The sequence below is a fragment of the Echiichthys vipera genome, assembly GCF_963691815.1.
Source record: "Echiichthys vipera genome assembly, chromosome: 1".
Lineage (NCBI taxonomy): Eukaryota > Metazoa > Chordata > Actinopteri > Perciformes > Trachinidae > Echiichthys > Echiichthys vipera.
The window spans coordinates 2,221,304-2,239,066 of NC_139826.1; the positions used below are offsets into that span (position 1 = coordinate 2,221,304).

General features: G+C 40.5%; 1 protein-coding gene across 1 annotated transcript in view; it reads left to right on the plus strand.

Annotated features, from left to right (window-relative positions):
* spg21 (SPG21 abhydrolase domain containing, maspardin) overlaps positions 1-17,763 on the plus strand; it is a 32,902-nt gene that overhangs the window by 11,260 nt on the left and 3,879 nt on the right. The window contains exons 3-6 of the mRNA XM_083913469.1: positions 2,438-2,599; positions 3,171-3,251; positions 11,075-11,220; positions 11,303-11,411. Of these exons, the coding sequence (XP_083769595.1) occupies positions 2,438-2,599; positions 3,171-3,251; positions 11,075-11,220; positions 11,303-11,411 (498 nt within the window). The remainder of the gene's footprint in view (positions 1-2,437; positions 2,600-3,170; positions 3,252-11,074; positions 11,221-11,302; positions 11,412-17,763) is intronic.

The following is a 17,763-nucleotide window of genomic DNA, read 5'->3' on the forward strand; positions in this document are numbered from 1 at the left end:
ACTCATTGTCAGAGCGCCCCCCATTGGCGACAGGACATATGTGGCTTTTTGATGGTGTCATACTTTAATGAACTGCTCCTAAAGATGGAATTCCATAACCTTCAAAATTGGCCTGTACCATCTCAAGACGTTAGTGATCAAAGTTGCGTCATATCGTTTCATTTTTCTGGAGCGTCTGACTGTGGCCTGGCGGAAAATATTGGTATCACGTTATGGAACAGGAAGTTGCTGTAACTTAAGCATACATTGTCCAATCATCACTGAATTTCTGAGGCATGACAAGACCCCCAGCCTGAACACACCAACAACTCAATATTAACTCAGAGCCACAGCGCCAACTGTTGACCAAAGGAAGTCAGCCTAATATGAAAAACTTCATCCTATTCACATCAAATTTTCAAAGCGTGTTCTTAGGCCTGTCAAGATAATAAATTTTGCTGGGTGATTAATTGTCCCAGAAATTATTGCGATTAGTGATAATATTGCCGTTTTGAGACCATTTTCAACTGATATGATGATAATGGCATAATAATGCAAATACACCCTTTCAAGGATCAATAAACATTTACTATATTTCTAAAGAATATTTAACATGAGAGCTGGAAAATATTTTGAATATCTAAAATAAATAAACAAAACAACCAAAAACAATAAATAATATGCACCCTCAGTCTATTTGAACAAAAATTGCACTTGAATGAAAACACACACAACCGAAACAATAGATTAATTGGATGTTAACTAAATTGCACTTATCGCGACAGGCCTACGTGTTCTTCGTTTGATGTATAGCAAGGCAAAGCATGTTTGATAGGCACTCTCTAGCGCCACACAGTGGGGCAGGTTATGAAACAGGAAGTTTTTGTACCTTTATCATACATACTTAGCAAGTCTTTACCAAATATCTTAGGCATGACAAGACCCCCAGCCTGAACACACCAACATCTCAATATTAACTCACAGGGACAGTGCCACCTATTGGCAACAGGAAGTCAGCCTAATATGACAAACTTCATCCGATTCACATCAAATTTTCAATGTGTGTTCTTTGTTTGATGTACAGCAAGGCAAAGCATATTTGACAGGCACTCTCTAGCGCCACACGGTTGATGCAGGAAGTGCGGCAAAAGTTTCCATAGATTGCCTGCAGTACCACGCCCTTCATGTAGTGTTCGACCTTAGCCGAGACACGCGACCGCACCAGCCGTAGTCCGGCCAGTTCCCCCGACACGCACCGGGTGCGAGGGCCCGTTCACCGCTGCTTGCAGCTTTAATTTGCTTCGCCTTTTCTGAGTTGGGTGGAAGTGCTTCCAAGCACTAGCTTTTGATGCAGAGGGTGTCGGTGTGTCTGATTAAATGTTTTTTTTTTATTAACCGGTGACAGTGAGACAGATGGGTCAACTAACCAGGAAATAAACATTTCTCCTCTCTATCTCATTCATTTGTCGGTGTCTTTTGAAACTTTGAGATAGAAACGTTTGCTGGGACATTCGTTGTGCTCTCAGCAGAAACACATGGAAATACTAGCTGTCTTTATCACAAAAATAGCAACCGTTGTTTGGAGAGTGTGTTTTCTTACCATGTTCTGTACCGTTGCCTTCAAAGTTCTTTTGCGTTCTGTAAACAATATTTTATCATTTAACATTTAGAAAATTGATTTTTGACGTGTGAATTGATTCAGAATTGTCCAAGTCCATATCTTCATATTGCACAGCCCTAGCACAGTGTCGACTGGGATCTGGCTAATGGTTCACACTGGCTGCTTCATCACAGGTTGTATGTGTTAGAAGCTGTGAGCAGCTCAGTCAAACATGTTCTCACATTGTTTAGCATGTAAGGATGAGAATTGAAAATATTTTTATTGATACCAATGCTGGCCTGTGTAAAAAAACCTGGAGGTAGGGATGGGAATCGAGAACCGTTTCCAATTGAGAACCAGTAATAAATTGGAATAAGAATTTTACGCCTCTGAGCTTATCAATTCCTTTTATAATTCCTTTGATCACATGTTTTTTGGGCAATTGTGCATTACAAAGCACTGACATCAAACTCCTGCATCTACACTGCTGGAAACAAGAGGGAGTCATGTCAAAGAGGAAGAAACGGTCCAAAGTGTGGTGTTGTAACATTCACATCCCAAAGGCAGGCTTAGTTGATATATTATATATATTAATATTCTCTCATTTTATTACACTGTGTTAAAACTCCCAGACAATAAAACAGTTACATTGACACTAAAAGCCTTTGTAGGCAGACTTTCTTCTAAAGAGAAAATTGCTCAGAAATCAGTAAGGTAATCAATAGGGAATTGGACCCATTAGCAGAATCAATAATGGCATTGGTATCAATAAAATGTTATAGTTCCCATCCCTAGGCACCATGATAAGCCCTGGTTGCAGGTTGTAGTTTTCTCACCTTGTGTTCTTGGCTCCACCAGATTATTGTTGATGATGATGACAGTAAGGTGTGGTCGCTGTATGATGCCGGCCCAAAGAGCATCAGGTGTCCCATCATCTTCCTGCCTCCAGTAAGTGGGACAGCTGAGGTGTTCTTCCAGCAGGTGCTGGCTCTGACAGGATGGGGCTACAGAGTCATCTCGGTGAGATCAACAGCTTCATATTTACTAGGGCTGCAACTCTCATTTTGATTGATTCATCTGCTGATTCTTTCTCCATTTATCCTATTCTTCTTAGTTTTGTCTATGAAATGTTTGAAAACAGTGAAAAATCTTGATTTTCTCAGAAGGTGGTGTCTTTGAATGTGTTCTTCCTTATTACTGTGAAACTGTAAAACTGACACCAGTGAATCAGAGGTTATTTGCAGATTCTGTTCCCGACAGTAATAGTCAGATAGTACTTGATTAATGGACTAATGTATGACCTTGTTGGCCATGACTTACATGGGTGTTAAACTGATCCAGTAAAGGGCCGTGTGGCTGCAGGTTTTAATTCCAACCAATCAAAAACACACCTGGTCCAACAAATCAACTGTGTGAAGACAGTTCAGGTGATTGAGTAAGTCGAGTCAGGTGTGTTCTTGCTTGGTTGGAATGAAAACCTGCAGCCACACGGACATTTACTGGATCAGTTTGACACCCCTGGTCTAAGTAGAAGCCAATCCTGATTATAGGATTTAGTGTGTAAATGTGAAAATATCTGTGTGTTTTCCAGCTGCAGTATCCGGTGTACTGGGATCTGCTGGAGTTCTGTGACGGCTTCAGGAAGCTTCTCGATCACCTGCAGTTGGATAAAGTACGTAGGAGTTTTTCTTTTGTTTCAGACAAAGAGAGAAAGAGAATATAATACTGATAGTTTGGAGCAGGAAAAAGCAGCTAGCCAATTAATCGGGGGGTTGGCTGGTTTGTCTCAGCCAGCAGCTGAGATTGGTCGACCCCTAGTTTTGATATACTATAACTCTTGATGAATGAGCATTGCATCACTAAGTGGAAAAACAATAAACACATGTTCACTTCACAGAAAACGATATCAATTATTAAAAATGGTCAACTTATTCATAAAATACTGGCCATCTAAACGGCTAATAGTACTACCAGGAATTGTCATGTCATGGTCATAGGAATATGAGTCTTATTATTTATACAGTAACGGAGGAAAGAATAAGAGCCATTCTGCTCCTGTGGATAAGCTTCCATCTTACAAATACATTTATTCATTTGGCAGAAGCTCCTGTCCAAAGTGACATACAAATGAGGTTCAACCCAGCCACAGTAGATAGAGAGAGGGGGTGAGAGAGAAGTGAGCATTAGTGAGTTGAACTTGTTGAAAGACATGAAAAGAAAGGGCTTTTTTTGGCACGTTGACGACCAAATACGTTACTGCATCTTGTGGCAAAAACATCACATACAGCTGTGCTCTTGGAAGGTTATAGAAATATTATAGAACACATTGGCTTTAAAACTGAAATCGACAACTCTAAAACACAAAGGCTGATGCATTTTTTTATACAGTCTATGGTTCCAAGTGGTGACCCATACCGCACAAACTAAAAACAAGTGCAGCTTCCTGCAGCGTGCCTCGCTCTGCTCACTAAGGCAGTCCTGTTAATGAACTCTGACTCAGAAAGTTGTTGTTGGCTATCTGAGGCTCATGCTAACTCTGAACTAGCATGTTGAACAGAAGCAACTGCTAGGTTAACATAGGCTGAGAGCTGATGTCACACAGCAGGACTGGAATTTCACTTAAATGCATTTTAGCTGTGGTAGCAAGAAGTCACAGCAACAGTATTGTCTGTCCTCGGGACAGCCATCATGACTCCTGTGTGCAGACAGGAGCTACCCAAGTCATTATTTGTGTTATTGTATTTTATTTGGACTCTGTAAGATTTTCATCTAGTTAATTGTCTTTTAAGTTCATATCAAAGCGTGAGTTAAAACAATGGTGATTGATCATGTGACCTAATAATGAAAGCATTTGTTGCCTCTTTGCTGAGTATTACAATCTGTGTGTCTGTGGAGACATTCCCTCGCTATATCACCTCCATGTTAGTGACGCTGCTGACAGCAGTTGGTCTGCCGGTTATGCTGCGTTGCATTGTAATTGGAAATTGTGAACAAAGGGCAAAGGAAATTCCAAGAAAAGGAGATCCAAGAATGTTAGGTGGTGCTGGTAAAGACCAGGGTCTTTTAACTGGTTTTAACCCTCTTAACAGTGGTTTTTTATCAGTTTTAAGCCATGGTTTTTGACCTGTTTTATCGTCCTACTTACCTTTCTCTGACTGATCTGCATTGGAAACTGAGGCAACACAATGTCTCACCTCAGTATGTTGGGCCTTTTTTGGCCGTGGATGCTGATGTCACTTTTTATGCAGTCTTTCTGTGTATGGAGAGCTCTTCAGTACAATCAGGAATTCCCTCTTCTACTGCGCCGTACCAGTGTGGGCACCATGGATCCCACGGAGATGATCTCCCACCGAGATCATCCGGCCGCCGAACCCTCTTGCAAGAAACCCAGCCGGGCACCCAGACCGACGATAAGGAAAGGAGGTAGCCGCGGTGGTGTGCGCCAGAGGCTCCGGAGACAGGGTCACCATAGGATTTCCCTGCCTACCGTCATCCTCGCAAATGTCCAGTCAGTGCGCAACAAAGTTGATGAACTTCAGGCAAATGTGAAAATCCTGGCGGAATTTATCTTCTTGCCTTAACGGAAACTTGGCTTAGGGAACATGACTTACAGTCCAATTTGGAGATAAGCGAGTCCCCTTTCGTATGGACTGAGACCCTGCAGTGACCGGTAAGTCTCTTGACCGGGGGCTGTGTCTATACGTTTACAAAGAACGTGTAATACAGTAGTCATAAGAGTCCCCGTGTACGCCCGACATTGAACTACTTTCTGTATCTTAACTTCCTTTTTATCTCCCAAGAGAATTTCTGCACTTGTGTACAGGGCCTGAAGTTAACTATTTTGGCCACCCACTGTGGCAGGTGGATTTGGAGAGATAGAGGAAGTTCCATCGAGTTTTACTAGTTCCTCCACTATTTCCACAAGCCTAGCCCGTTCCACCCTTCTCATTTTGGAAAATAGAAGATAAGACAAGATATCACTTGTCCTCGAACAGTAGCTTTAAGTGCTTCCCATAGAGTGCCGCTGCAGACATCAGGGGTGTCATTAAACTCTATGTAAGAGCGGATTTGAGTCGCAACAAAATCTTTAAACTTACTCTCCAATAATAAGTGTTAGCTGAACCTCCACGGTGAACGTGGAATTGTATCTTGTGGAAAACTAATGTCAACTGTGGTAGGAGCATGGTCAGAAGTGACTATATGGTGATATTCACATGCATTCACGCAGTTGAGGAGGTTGTTATCGATTAAGAAGAAATCAATTTGGGAGAATGTGTGGTGTACATGGGAAAAAAAGGAGAAAGCTTTCCCATTGGGGTTTCTAAACCTCCAGGGATTAGAAATTCTCAACTGTGATGCATATGTTTTTACTGTGTGTGCTGATTTGGATAGCGTAACCTGTGTAGGAGAAGATCTGTCAAGAGTCACATCCTGCACCAGGTTAAAGTCTCTGCCTATGATAATGCGATGACTGTCAGCGTTTGGGATTTTGGAGAATAGCCTTGTAAAAAACTGTTCATCGTCCCAGGTGGGTGCATAAACCGAAACTAAGACCACTGGTGTGTTCTGGAGCGTGCCCGAAACTATGACATAGCGGCCTTCAGTATCTAGGATTTTTTTTTTTCCTGCTTTGCTACAGTGCGGACGCTTTTCTGCTTGCTCTCGCCTTTGCTTGCATTTTTTGCTACTATCTGCTACTATTTGCTTCTCCTCAATAAGAAACAAAGAGCAACAGCTCCTGGATACTTACAAAACCAGTGGGATTATATTTATTTTAGATAACAGAGGCATTTTTCAATATTTTTACGACTTCCTCAACGCTAGGCAGGGAGGCCTACCATTCAAGATAAGCCTGAGCCTGTGCTACAGTGCTAAAGGTAATCACCAGAAGATGCCTCCCTTCTCTATGGAAGATTACCACAAACTACTACAGAAGATTTTGCTGTTGGAAACAAAAATTAATCGGCTAGAAGTATTTATAGAAGTGAATGGATATTGTGACAACAATACCACTCTAGCACTGACTGAAAACAGTGGACAGGGGCAGGCCAGAGCCCAGCTAACTAGCAATGATGAAGCTACAAGGAAACGGGAGGTCCCTGCACAGGGTAATAAATCTACCAGCGATAATCCTCCCTGGAACACACTTGGGGCAAAGCCAAAGAGAAGACCACCTCCCTGCGACAAGGGAGAACGGATAACCGGGAGGACCCAGCGACCCGATATTTCTGATCTGACCGGTTGGCCTGCGCTACCATCTCTATCCAGGCATAGCGCTTCATCAACTCCCCTGCCACGTAGGACACAGCAGCGGACAGCTGAGAAGAGGAAAAGTACCAAGAAACTTCCCCAGCAAGCAAGTGTTCAACTAAAGAACAGGTTTGCTCCACTGTTGCCCGACAATGGATCCCCCTCTGATTGCCTGAATAACCCACCATCACCACGCAGAAGGGTAAGACCTGCTAACTTAAAACCACAGAGAAAGCTAACAAGTGGGCCTGAAAATCTGATTGTGGGTGACTTTTCTATAAAAGATATGAAAAGCAATAATAGCACCAAAGTACTCTGCTTTCCGAAGGATACGGTGTCTGACTTGGAAAAAAGAGTCCTGGATATTGTGGCTGCACACCCAAATGTGAAAAATGTCATTCTGCACATTGGTTTTAATGACATTGGAAAAACAAAAATCAAGGGAGCTGAGAGAGCACTCCAATAAACTCTTTGAAACAGTCAGCGCTGTGAATGCTGAGGTGTTTATCAGTGGTCCTCTACCTCCGATCAGGAGAGGAGCTGAGAGATTCAGTCGACTTTACTCGCTGAATGAGTGGCTCTCCAGCGTTTTTCTTGCTCGTTCGATGCATTTTATTGACAATTTTAGCTTTTTCTGGGACCGCAGGCATCTTTTTAAGGCAGACGGACTTTGTCTAAATAAGCTGGGAGTAAAGCTTTTCATGACCAACATGTCTTACTTCCTGCGTCATCCATCTATCATCACTGCCAAGGACAACAGACAAGAGGAACCAACGGAAAAGACAGACACAACACAGCTTATCATGAACGTCGAAGGAGGACCGCCATTGCAAAAGGAGAGCGCTGACCATGAGAGACACCGGAGCAAAGAGGAGACGTGTCCATCCCCCTCTACCGCCCCTTTCATTTCAAATGGGCGTGAAGATCCCTCCCCCCCACCCCCCAAGACTAAATCCAGGTCTCCATCCTTCTCCCTTCCTCAAGTAAGCCTTTCTCCCCCCTTATCCCCCTTGGAGTTCCGGGAGCTACCCCCACCCACTCCCCGCCCTACTCCTATTTTTACCCCCCTTGACCGACCTCAGCGATCCCCCCCTCAGCGTCATCTCAGTGGCACCTCCCTCCCACCTCCTCCCCCCCCTCCACGAAGGCGTGCTTCACAAACCCTCAGCCCTACTCCGCCCCTCTTACGTAAACCCCCTGTACGCCCTCAACGTCCACCTCCAGTAGTTCATTCCAGCTCTGACGCTGCCCACTCCTCCTCCCCCTCATGGCCACCCCTACCCCGCCCTGACAGCAGTCCTGAATATTATTGATACAAAAACGGGTTCAGCAGTAGACCACATTATCAGCTGGGCCCAAGGCTGCCTACGTCAAAGCTTGGCACCTTCTACATTCCTGTTGTGACTACCAAGAGAGTGAACATTGGGAAACGTAGACACCCTGCTAACCTAAACAATCTCATTCCTATCCTCTCCAAACTCCAAAGTCAACATCGAAGCCTGTCAATAACACCATCAGGATGGGTCTGCTCAATGTTAGGTCTCTGAATAACAAATCATTTTTAGTCAACGATTTTATTACTTCTTCCAAACTTGATTTTATGTTTTTAACTGAAACATGGCTGGAGCAATATAACAGTGCAAGCATTCTGATCGAGACAGCACCCCCCAACTATAACTTTATTGATGTATGTAGATCTGGGAAAAGGGGGGGAGGGGTTGCTGCTATATTTAAAAACATATTTCAGGGGAAACAGATGTCACTTGGTGATTTTACATCATTCGAATACCTGTGTGCTGTGTTGAAATGCTCTCCCAAAATTCTTCTGTTAATTATTTACATGCCACCTAAATACTCAGCAAATTTTTTCGAGGATTTTACCGAATTATTGTCTAGTATCTCCACTGACTTTGACTGCCTAGTTATAACTGGTGACTTTAATTTTCATATTGACGATTCGAATGACAAGGGTGCAAAGGAACTTTTTACTATTTTAGATACATTTGACCTGTCTCAACATGTGAAAGAGGCTACTCATTGTAAAGGACACACCCTGGACCTGATTATCACAAAAGGTCTCAATGTTTCTGATGTTCTTGTGACTGATCTTTCATTGTCTGATCACTTCTGTGTTTAGATAGATAGATGCCTCTATTATCAACAACTACAGACCAATTTCAAATCTACCATTCATAAGTAAAATAATTGAGAAAGTTGTACTCCAACAACTAAATCACTTCTTGGCTTCTACTGGCTGCCACAACAACCTCCAGTCAGGATTTAGACCTTTTCATAGCACCGAGACGGCCCTTATTAAAGTTATAAATGACATCCGTCTTAACACAGACTCTGGCAAAACTTCAGTACTAATGCTATTGGACCTCAGTGCTGCATTTGACACTGTCGACCACTCAATACTTTTGGACAGGTTGGAAAACTGGGTGGGGCTCTCGGGCACAGTCCTAAACTGGTTCAAGTCATATCTACAAGATAGGAACTATTTTGTTTCCATTGGCGACTTTGTATCAGAACAAACCAACGTAACGTGTGGAGTCCCCCAAGGTTCAATCTTGGGGCCGACTTTATTTAACATCTATATGCTCCCACTAGGACAAATCATGCAAAATAATAACATTGACCACCATTGCTATGCCGATGACACCCAAATCTATGTAGCGCTATCACCAAATGACTATCGCCCCATAGATCTTCTGTGCCAGTGCATTGAGCAAGTCAAACACTGGATGTGCCAAAATTTCCTTCAACTAAATGAGGATAAAACTGAGATAATTGTTTTTGGTGCTAAGAAAGAAAGGTTTAAAGTCATCCAACACCTTCAATCACTGTCCCTGAAAACCTCAAATAAAGCCAGAAATCTTGGGGTTATTATGGATTCTGATTTACATTTCGACAGTCACATCAAATCAGTAACAAAATCGGCCTATTATCACCTTAAAGTCTTGAGCTGACATGAGCCCTCTAAGTCTTGTTACATTACAAGACTTAGAGGGCTCATGTCAGCTCAAGACTTAGAAAAACTTGTCCATGCCTTTATAACCAGTAGACTAGACTACTGTAACGGTCTCCTTGCAGGTCTTCCCAAAAAAACTGTCAGGCAGCAACAGTTTGTTCAGAACGCTGCTGCTCGAGTTCTAACAAAGACCAAAAAATGTGAGCACATTATACCAATTCTTAAATCATTACACTGGCTTCCTGTACGTCAGAGAATTGATTTCAAAATCCTCCTGCTCACATATAAATCACTACATGGTCTAGGGCCGAGGTATATCACTGATATGCTCCCACTACATAAGCCTTCTAGATCACTAAGATCCTCTGAGACCAATCTGTTAGTGGTTCGCAGAGTAAACTCAAATCAAGGGAAAGCATCTTTCAGTCATTATGCAACAAACAGCTGGAATAAACTTCCTGAAGATTTGAGACTTTCACCCACTCTGACCATTTTTAAAACTAGACTGAAAACTTTTATGTTCACCTTAGCTTTCTGCTAAATCTTCACACTTTTAACGTCCGCACTGTTTTGATTATTGTCTATGTTTTTATTCTCTTTGTCTTTCTGTAAAGCATTTGAATTCATGACATGTTGTGCTGTGAAGCACTTTGAGTCTGCCTTGTGTATGAAAAGTGCTATACAAATAAAGCTGCCTTGCCTTGCCTAGGATTACATTTGTTGGCTCAAACAGAACCTTTTATGAATGATGATAGCTGCCCCTCTAACTCTATCTGTAAATTTAGAGTGGAATAGGTGGCTCATCCACGCCCTCTTAATAGGTGAGGTTTCGGCTGTTTTGAGATGTGTTTCGTGCAGAAACATCACATCCCCCTGAAGTTGCTGCAATTGTGTCAGGAACTTACCGATTCTAAAACCTAAACAGTTTTCTTAGGCGGCCGGTGGCACAGTGGTTTGCTGCCTCCCTCTCCCTCTCTCTCTCATCCCATTTCCTGTCTGTCCTTTATAATAAAAGGCTTGAAAAACTGCCAAAAAAATAATCTTTTCTTTTATTTAAAAAAAAAATCAGTTTTCCAATGAAAAACATCCAACTTACATTATTTCATGAATGATTAATGATTAAACGGTCAGTTGTTAAGGTGACCGACTATCGATTAAAGAAATGGCTTAAAAATGTGTGTCCCTATGATGCAGTTTTGACATGAGCATCAGCCTCTTGTACACTCTCTCTCTGTGTTTCATGAAGATCCTCCGTCTTTCTCCTAAACCCTCAGGTCCATCTGTTCGGGGCATCCCTGGGTGGATTCTTGGCTCAGAAGTTTGCAGAGTGCACACACAAGTCTCCTAGAGTGCACTCACTGATCCTGTGTAATTCATTCAGCGATACCTCCATCTTTAATCAGACGTGGACAGCAAACAGGTGCTTTTTGAATGATTAAATCACAGACTTTCCTTTCTGTTTACATGCATTGTTAATGTTTAGTTTCCATGTTCCTCCTCAGTTTCTGGTTGATGCCAGCTTTCATGTTGAAGAAGATTGTTTTGGGGAACTTTGCCAAAGGACCTGTGGACCCTAAGATGGCAGATGCAATCGACTTCATGGTCGACAGGGTAGGTGGACTTGTGTGGTGATACAATGACCCTTATAATGACCACACAGAGGTTAATTACGTGGGACTCCCCACAAGGCAGTTAGAACAAAAGAAGCTGTAAGGCAGTGACACACCGGGCTGATAATTAAAGTGTAATTCCGGCGCAAAATCATCCCATGGTCTTTTTCAACACTTACATTCATCAAATAAGCCATCATGACAGTTTTTTTCATGTAACAACTATTAACGGAGAAATCCGGGAGAGTTGCTAACAGCCAAATACAGTTAACACGGATTAGCTCAGGGCAGTACGGTGAAGGCCGTCAAACGTCTTTTTTAACCACTAATACTGTTCAAAATAACAGCAAACCTCTGCAGCAGCATGAGAAGAGTCCCTACACAGAAAACAAAGCACCAATGGGCTCACTCCTTTGGGATTGACTTTGGTAATCCACTTGAATGGACTTTACTATGAGAGGAGATGGTACGAGGCCAGTTGGTAAGTCTTTAAAACACTCTTTAATAAACTCTTGGTTCCCTAACTACATTGTTGGTGCTTTGTTGAAAAAGAACATGGATGATTTTGCGCCGGAATTACACTTTACAGTTGGGTCAACGTTAAACAACTGCCGCCTTGGTGTTTGTGGTGTGTCCTTAATCGTTGGCACTAGTCGGCCCATGTCAGCTGAATTTCGCTGATTCAGCATGTTGAGAGGCTTCATTTATCAATCAATAAACTTTTATGTTTATAGCACTATTCAGTCCCTTCTTCTCATATGGGATCCCATGGGAAAATTATGCCGCTAAAGTTACCTTCTTTTTAGCTGGTGTTTTAGAGCTGCAGCACACTTCTCCCACTTGGCTGCATGCTGTCAAATTAGTCATGCTGTTGGCACAGACTTTAGAGCTACAGTTACCTCGAAGTTGGAAGCTGCAAAACAGAACTGCTTCTTATCTTGAATGGTAACACCTGTATTATGATACGTATCATGTCGCCTTCTGCTTTGACTTGGAGAGAAATGAAGAAGGAAATGGTGGATGACCTCAGCGTAGACAATTGTAGCTTGTTGAAGAACAGAGAAGAAATTAAAAGTTAAGTTGTTAAGTGTTAGTAAATTTTCAGTATAAAGTTTTTCATATTTCCTGACGCTGGTTTGTTTCTGTAAACAGCGCCTCTGCTAACAGAATGGTATTCATCATGTGTTTGGGGAATATAACTAACCTAATAAACACCACATCCTGCATATGATCATAAGCCTCATAAACTGGATATTCATGTCCATGTAAATGCACTCATTTGTGAATGTGCAGAGATCTCAGCTCCTGAAAATATAAATATGCTGATATTCCTTAAAAAACATGTAAATTCCAAACTATGAACAATGGCCAAGCCTTAGTTTGTTTGTTTTTTTTTTTTTTTTCCACTTCAGTTTTGATTGTTGTTTTCATTTAACAGACATTGCAAAAACACTACCGACAAGTAGAGGGAGTCTCTCTTGAATATTTCAGTCTTCATTTACCACGTCCTCGTGTCTATCGCTGTTTGAGTTCTTGCATATAGTCCATTTCTCCCATTTTTGCTCTCGTTGCACCTCTTGTAGTCTCATACGAAGTGTCATCTTCTCCATTGTGTATATTTCTTCGACAATTGCCATCCACTAATCCTGGTACGGTGGGTCTACCTTACACCAATTTCTAGTTATAGCTTTCTTACACGGAATCTATAATATCTTTACCAAATCCTCGTCCTTCATCCAGGTCACACATGTACAGAGTCTCACAGGTCATGGGGATATTATATCCCAGTATCTTCTGCATGACACTGTGTACCAAAATCAAAAAATATGATAATAATATACATATAATATAATATATGCTTCTAAGTCGCCACATTCTCTCCAACACAAGTAATTCATTTTTCAGTTCAGTTCAGTTCAGTTTATTTTCAGACATTTCAGACAAAGACATTTTGTAACAAACACAAAAAATAAATGTATAAGGTCTGAAAAAAGGGAATAGGCAGAAGCTAAAGCTTATAACGCCTACCCTTTAAAATACATAAACTTAGGTAGCAGCTACACACAGGTCAAAAAGAAAATGTCTAATAATTAATTTATTGCTGCTGTCAGCGAAACACAATCAACATATGTTTGAATAATGTTCCTCTTGAGAACAGTTTTAAAGTAAATTAATGTTCTGCAGTCTTTTAAATCTATGGCCAAATCATTCCAAACATTCACTCCAATAACAGAAATACAATGCATTTTTGCATTTGTTCTAACACTGGGCTTTTTCAGCACGTCTTGCCCTCTCAGCAGATAGGTACTTTCCCTTTCCTGAAACAGGTTCTGAATCAGAATGGGGAATTGATTATTCTTTATTTTAAACATAAATTGTGCCGTTCGAAAGTAAACCAAGTCCTTGAATTTCAAGGCTTTTTTTCGGATGAAAAGTGTATTTGTGTGTTCCCTATATCCAGCTTTATTTATAAGTCGCATTGCCATTTTTTGGATCAAACTGATTGGTTTGGTGTTAGTTTGGTATGTGTTTCCCCACACCTCCAGACCATAGGTCATGTAGGGAAGCACCAAGGAACAATACAATACATATAGCGTTTGATCATTTAAATATTCTTTAACCTTACTAATGACTGCTAATGATTTGCAAACTTTTGCCTTTATATAATTTATGTGATTTCTCCAACTTAGCTTATTTTGCAATAGTATTCCTAAAAACTTAATTTAATTTACTTGTTCAATCTCTGTATCGTTTATAATTAAATTTGTTTCCACATTGATTGGCAGTTTTGCAAATATTATAAATTTAGTTTTCTTTAAGTTCAGAGTTAATTTATTTGAGTCGAACCAATGCTTCAATATTTTCAGTTCGTTTTCTACAGCTTCAAATAATGCCTTTAGATCTCTGCCACAACAAAGTATGTTTGTATCATCTGCAAATAATATAAAGTGCATTGTTTTTGAAACCGAACATAAATCATTAATGTAAATTATGAACAACAAAGGACTTGACACTGACCCCTGGGGGAGTCCACAGGTCACTGACATGGTCTCTGAGTCGGTGCCATCAAAGTGGACATATTGGGATCTGTTGCTCAAATAACTTTGGATCCAGGAAAGGGCCACACCCCTGATCCCATATCCATTAAGTTTTTTCAGCAAGAGATCATGGTTCACGGTGTCGAAAGCTTTGGTAAGATCCAGGAATAAACCAACAGCATATTGCTAATGTTCTATTGCATTTGTTATATTTTCAACTAGGTCCACCAAAGCTATGGTTGTGGTTCGGTCAGGTCTAAAGCCATATTGCTGCTCACAGAGTATGTCATATTTTTCTAAATAATTATTTAATCTTAAATGGAAAAGCTTCTCCAATATTTTAGAAAATTGGGATAGTATGGAGATAGGTCTATAATTTGTGAATGTGTGTATATCACCCAACTTGTAAATCGGAATGACTTTTGCCATCTTCATTCTTTCTGGGAATATTCCTGTTTGCAGGGACAGGTTAAATAAAAAGGTGATAGGAGTTATTACAAAATCAATTATTTCTTTTAATATTGACTTGTCCAATCCATCAGAGTCTGATGGCTTTTTACTTTTTAACTTTTTCACAATGGAAAGAATTTCATTTTCATCTGTAAGATGTAGGAATATACTGTTTTCCTGCTTTGGAAGTTTGCTGAGGATATCCTCCTTATTATGGTAGTTTGGTATTTCTTTTTCTAAGTTAGAACCTATTTTACTAAAGTAGTTATTAAATTCTGGGTGATCAGATGTCCATAATTTATTTCAAAGTGAGAAGGGAAGTGGGACTCCTTATTTCTTCTTTTAATTAATTTGTTCAAAATGCTCCATGTATTTTTTATGTCGTTTTTGAATATTTATTTTTAATTTTAGGCGTAATAAAGAATCGTAGCTATTTTAGTTGGTTTATATCATTTATCTTGTATTTTTGGACCACTTTGAACCATAGATCCAACGTGAATGAGGTAATTGGGTTTATTATTTCCTGTATTTTTTGTAGGTTTCCTTATCCCCAATGATGCTCTGGGGTACCCACCAAATTCCTTTTCCATGTCTTTCCAATTAGCCACGTAGTCCAGCCTACACTAGCACACTATTGATCTAAATTGGGCTGCATGGTAATATTCCTTTAGTCTTGGGAGACCCATACCTCCACTATCTCTTGGTAGCTGGAGAGTTTCGTAACTTACTCTGGGGCTTTTTCCTCCCCAAATAAATCTTGATAAAACTCTATCCCAATTTACAAATTGAGTTTGGGGGAACTATATAGGTAAAGCTTGGAACAGGTATAAAAGCCTAGGCAGTATATTGATTCTGACCGCCTCAATTCGTGAGCTGAAATCTAATGGTAAAATAGACCATCTTTCTATGTCCCTTTGAATATCCTGATTGTTATTGTTGTAATTTGCCTTATACAATTTGGTTAAACTTTTAGTAATGCAAACCCCCAAGTATTTGATTCCAGTTAAAATTGTAAGATTCTTGTATCAGCCTTGATGGGGTATAGTGTAATGTTAAAACCTGGGGTTTTGATATATTAATCTTATAACCTGAGATATGTCTGTATGTTTCGAATAATTTCATTAGTGTAGGGAGAGAGTCATCCGGCTGACTGGGGTAGGCCGTGATGTCATCAGCAAAGAGCCCTAGCTTGTGCTCCATACCATTTATAGTCACACCTTTAATTCCTTCATTCTGTCAGACTGCTTGAGCTAGTGGTTCGATAAAGAGAGCAAATATCTTTGTAGATTTATCCTATCCGTCAGGCTGCCATTGATTTTGATTCTGGCACTTGGTTGATGGTAGAGTGCTTTTATAAATTGTACTGATTTGCTATTAAATCCGAATCTTTCTATTACTTTGTATAAGAATTTCCAGTTTACAGAATCGCCTTTTCGGCGTCAACACTTAATAACAACATATTCTGTTTTTTCTTTTAGGCTTGCTGGACAATATGTATAATTCTCCTAATGTTATCCTGTGCTTGTCTATTTCTTATGAATCCCGTTTGATCTTCTTCTATGATGTCTGCTACAAATGTATTGATTCTGTTTGACATAATTAATGTGTATATCTTATAGTCTACGTTCAATAGTGAGATTGGTCTATAATTTCCAGATTGTTCTTTATCCTTCCCAGGTTTTGGGAGTATAGAAGTTATCGCTTCATCCCATGAGGGAGGTATTTTATTGTGTCTTAGTGTCCAATTGAATGACGCCAAAATTAACGGTGCCAGTTCTTCCCTGAGTACCTTTTACCATTCGGCCGCATAACCGTCACTTCCCGGGCTCTTTTTATTTTTCAACTTTTTAATTGCATCTGTCACCTCCTCCATTGTAATTTCATTTGTTAATATTTCATTTTGTGAGGCGCCAATTGAAGGCAAGTCTAAAGAATTCCGAGATTCCTCCATCTCATCCTCTCCTGCTGATACAGGTTGGGTATACAATTTACTATAATACTCCTGGAAGACCTTCTCTATATCTTCTGGCGTGCAAAACAGCTCTTGTATCTCTTATTTTATGGATGCTATTAATTGTTTGTTGCTTTTTTATGCGCTTTGCCAATAATTTAGTAGCTCTTGGTCCTATTTCATAATAGTTATTTCAGTAACCTTTTTTTTTCTCTACTTCGTCTGTTAAAATATCATTTATTTTTGTCTTTAACGCCGTAATTTCTCTGTATATATTTTGGTCTTTTGTACTCTGAAAGTTTCTCTCTAGTACTCTTAAATTTTTTGTGTATTTCCTGTATGTTTCTATTCTATTCTTTTTTAATAGTGCTGTTTCTGCTGTCAATTTTCCCCTAATAACCACCTTCATGGCGTCCCAAAGTACTGTTGGGTCTACTTCACCATTATCGTTTGCCTCAATATATGTGTTGATTTCCTTTCTGATCCTTTCCTTTCTCTGTTCATTATTCAGTAGGCTTGTATTCAGCCTCCATGCTGTTTGCCGTTTTCTATTACGGAGGCCGATTTTTAAGTATAATGAGTTATGGTTCGCTCCAGAGCCGGTGCGCTGTTGCTCCTCCTCGCTACCGGTGCTTCCCCCTCCTCACCTGGATCTTCCATCGTGTAGCCCTGGTCATATCAAGCGCTGCCTCTCTGGGATCTTCATACACTTTAACTCCGTCTTCCCAGTATATTCTAATTTTAGCCAGCTGGGTCTGGAACCGGATTCCTTCTTGTTTTAGTCACGACCATATGTTTTTCGCTTCTGGATGACTTCGGTCGCATAGTCATGATCAAAGAAAACTTGTTTGTCTGCGATCTTTATCGTTTTCTTCTCTTTGCCCCATACCTTCTGTAGGATCATTTCTTTAGTG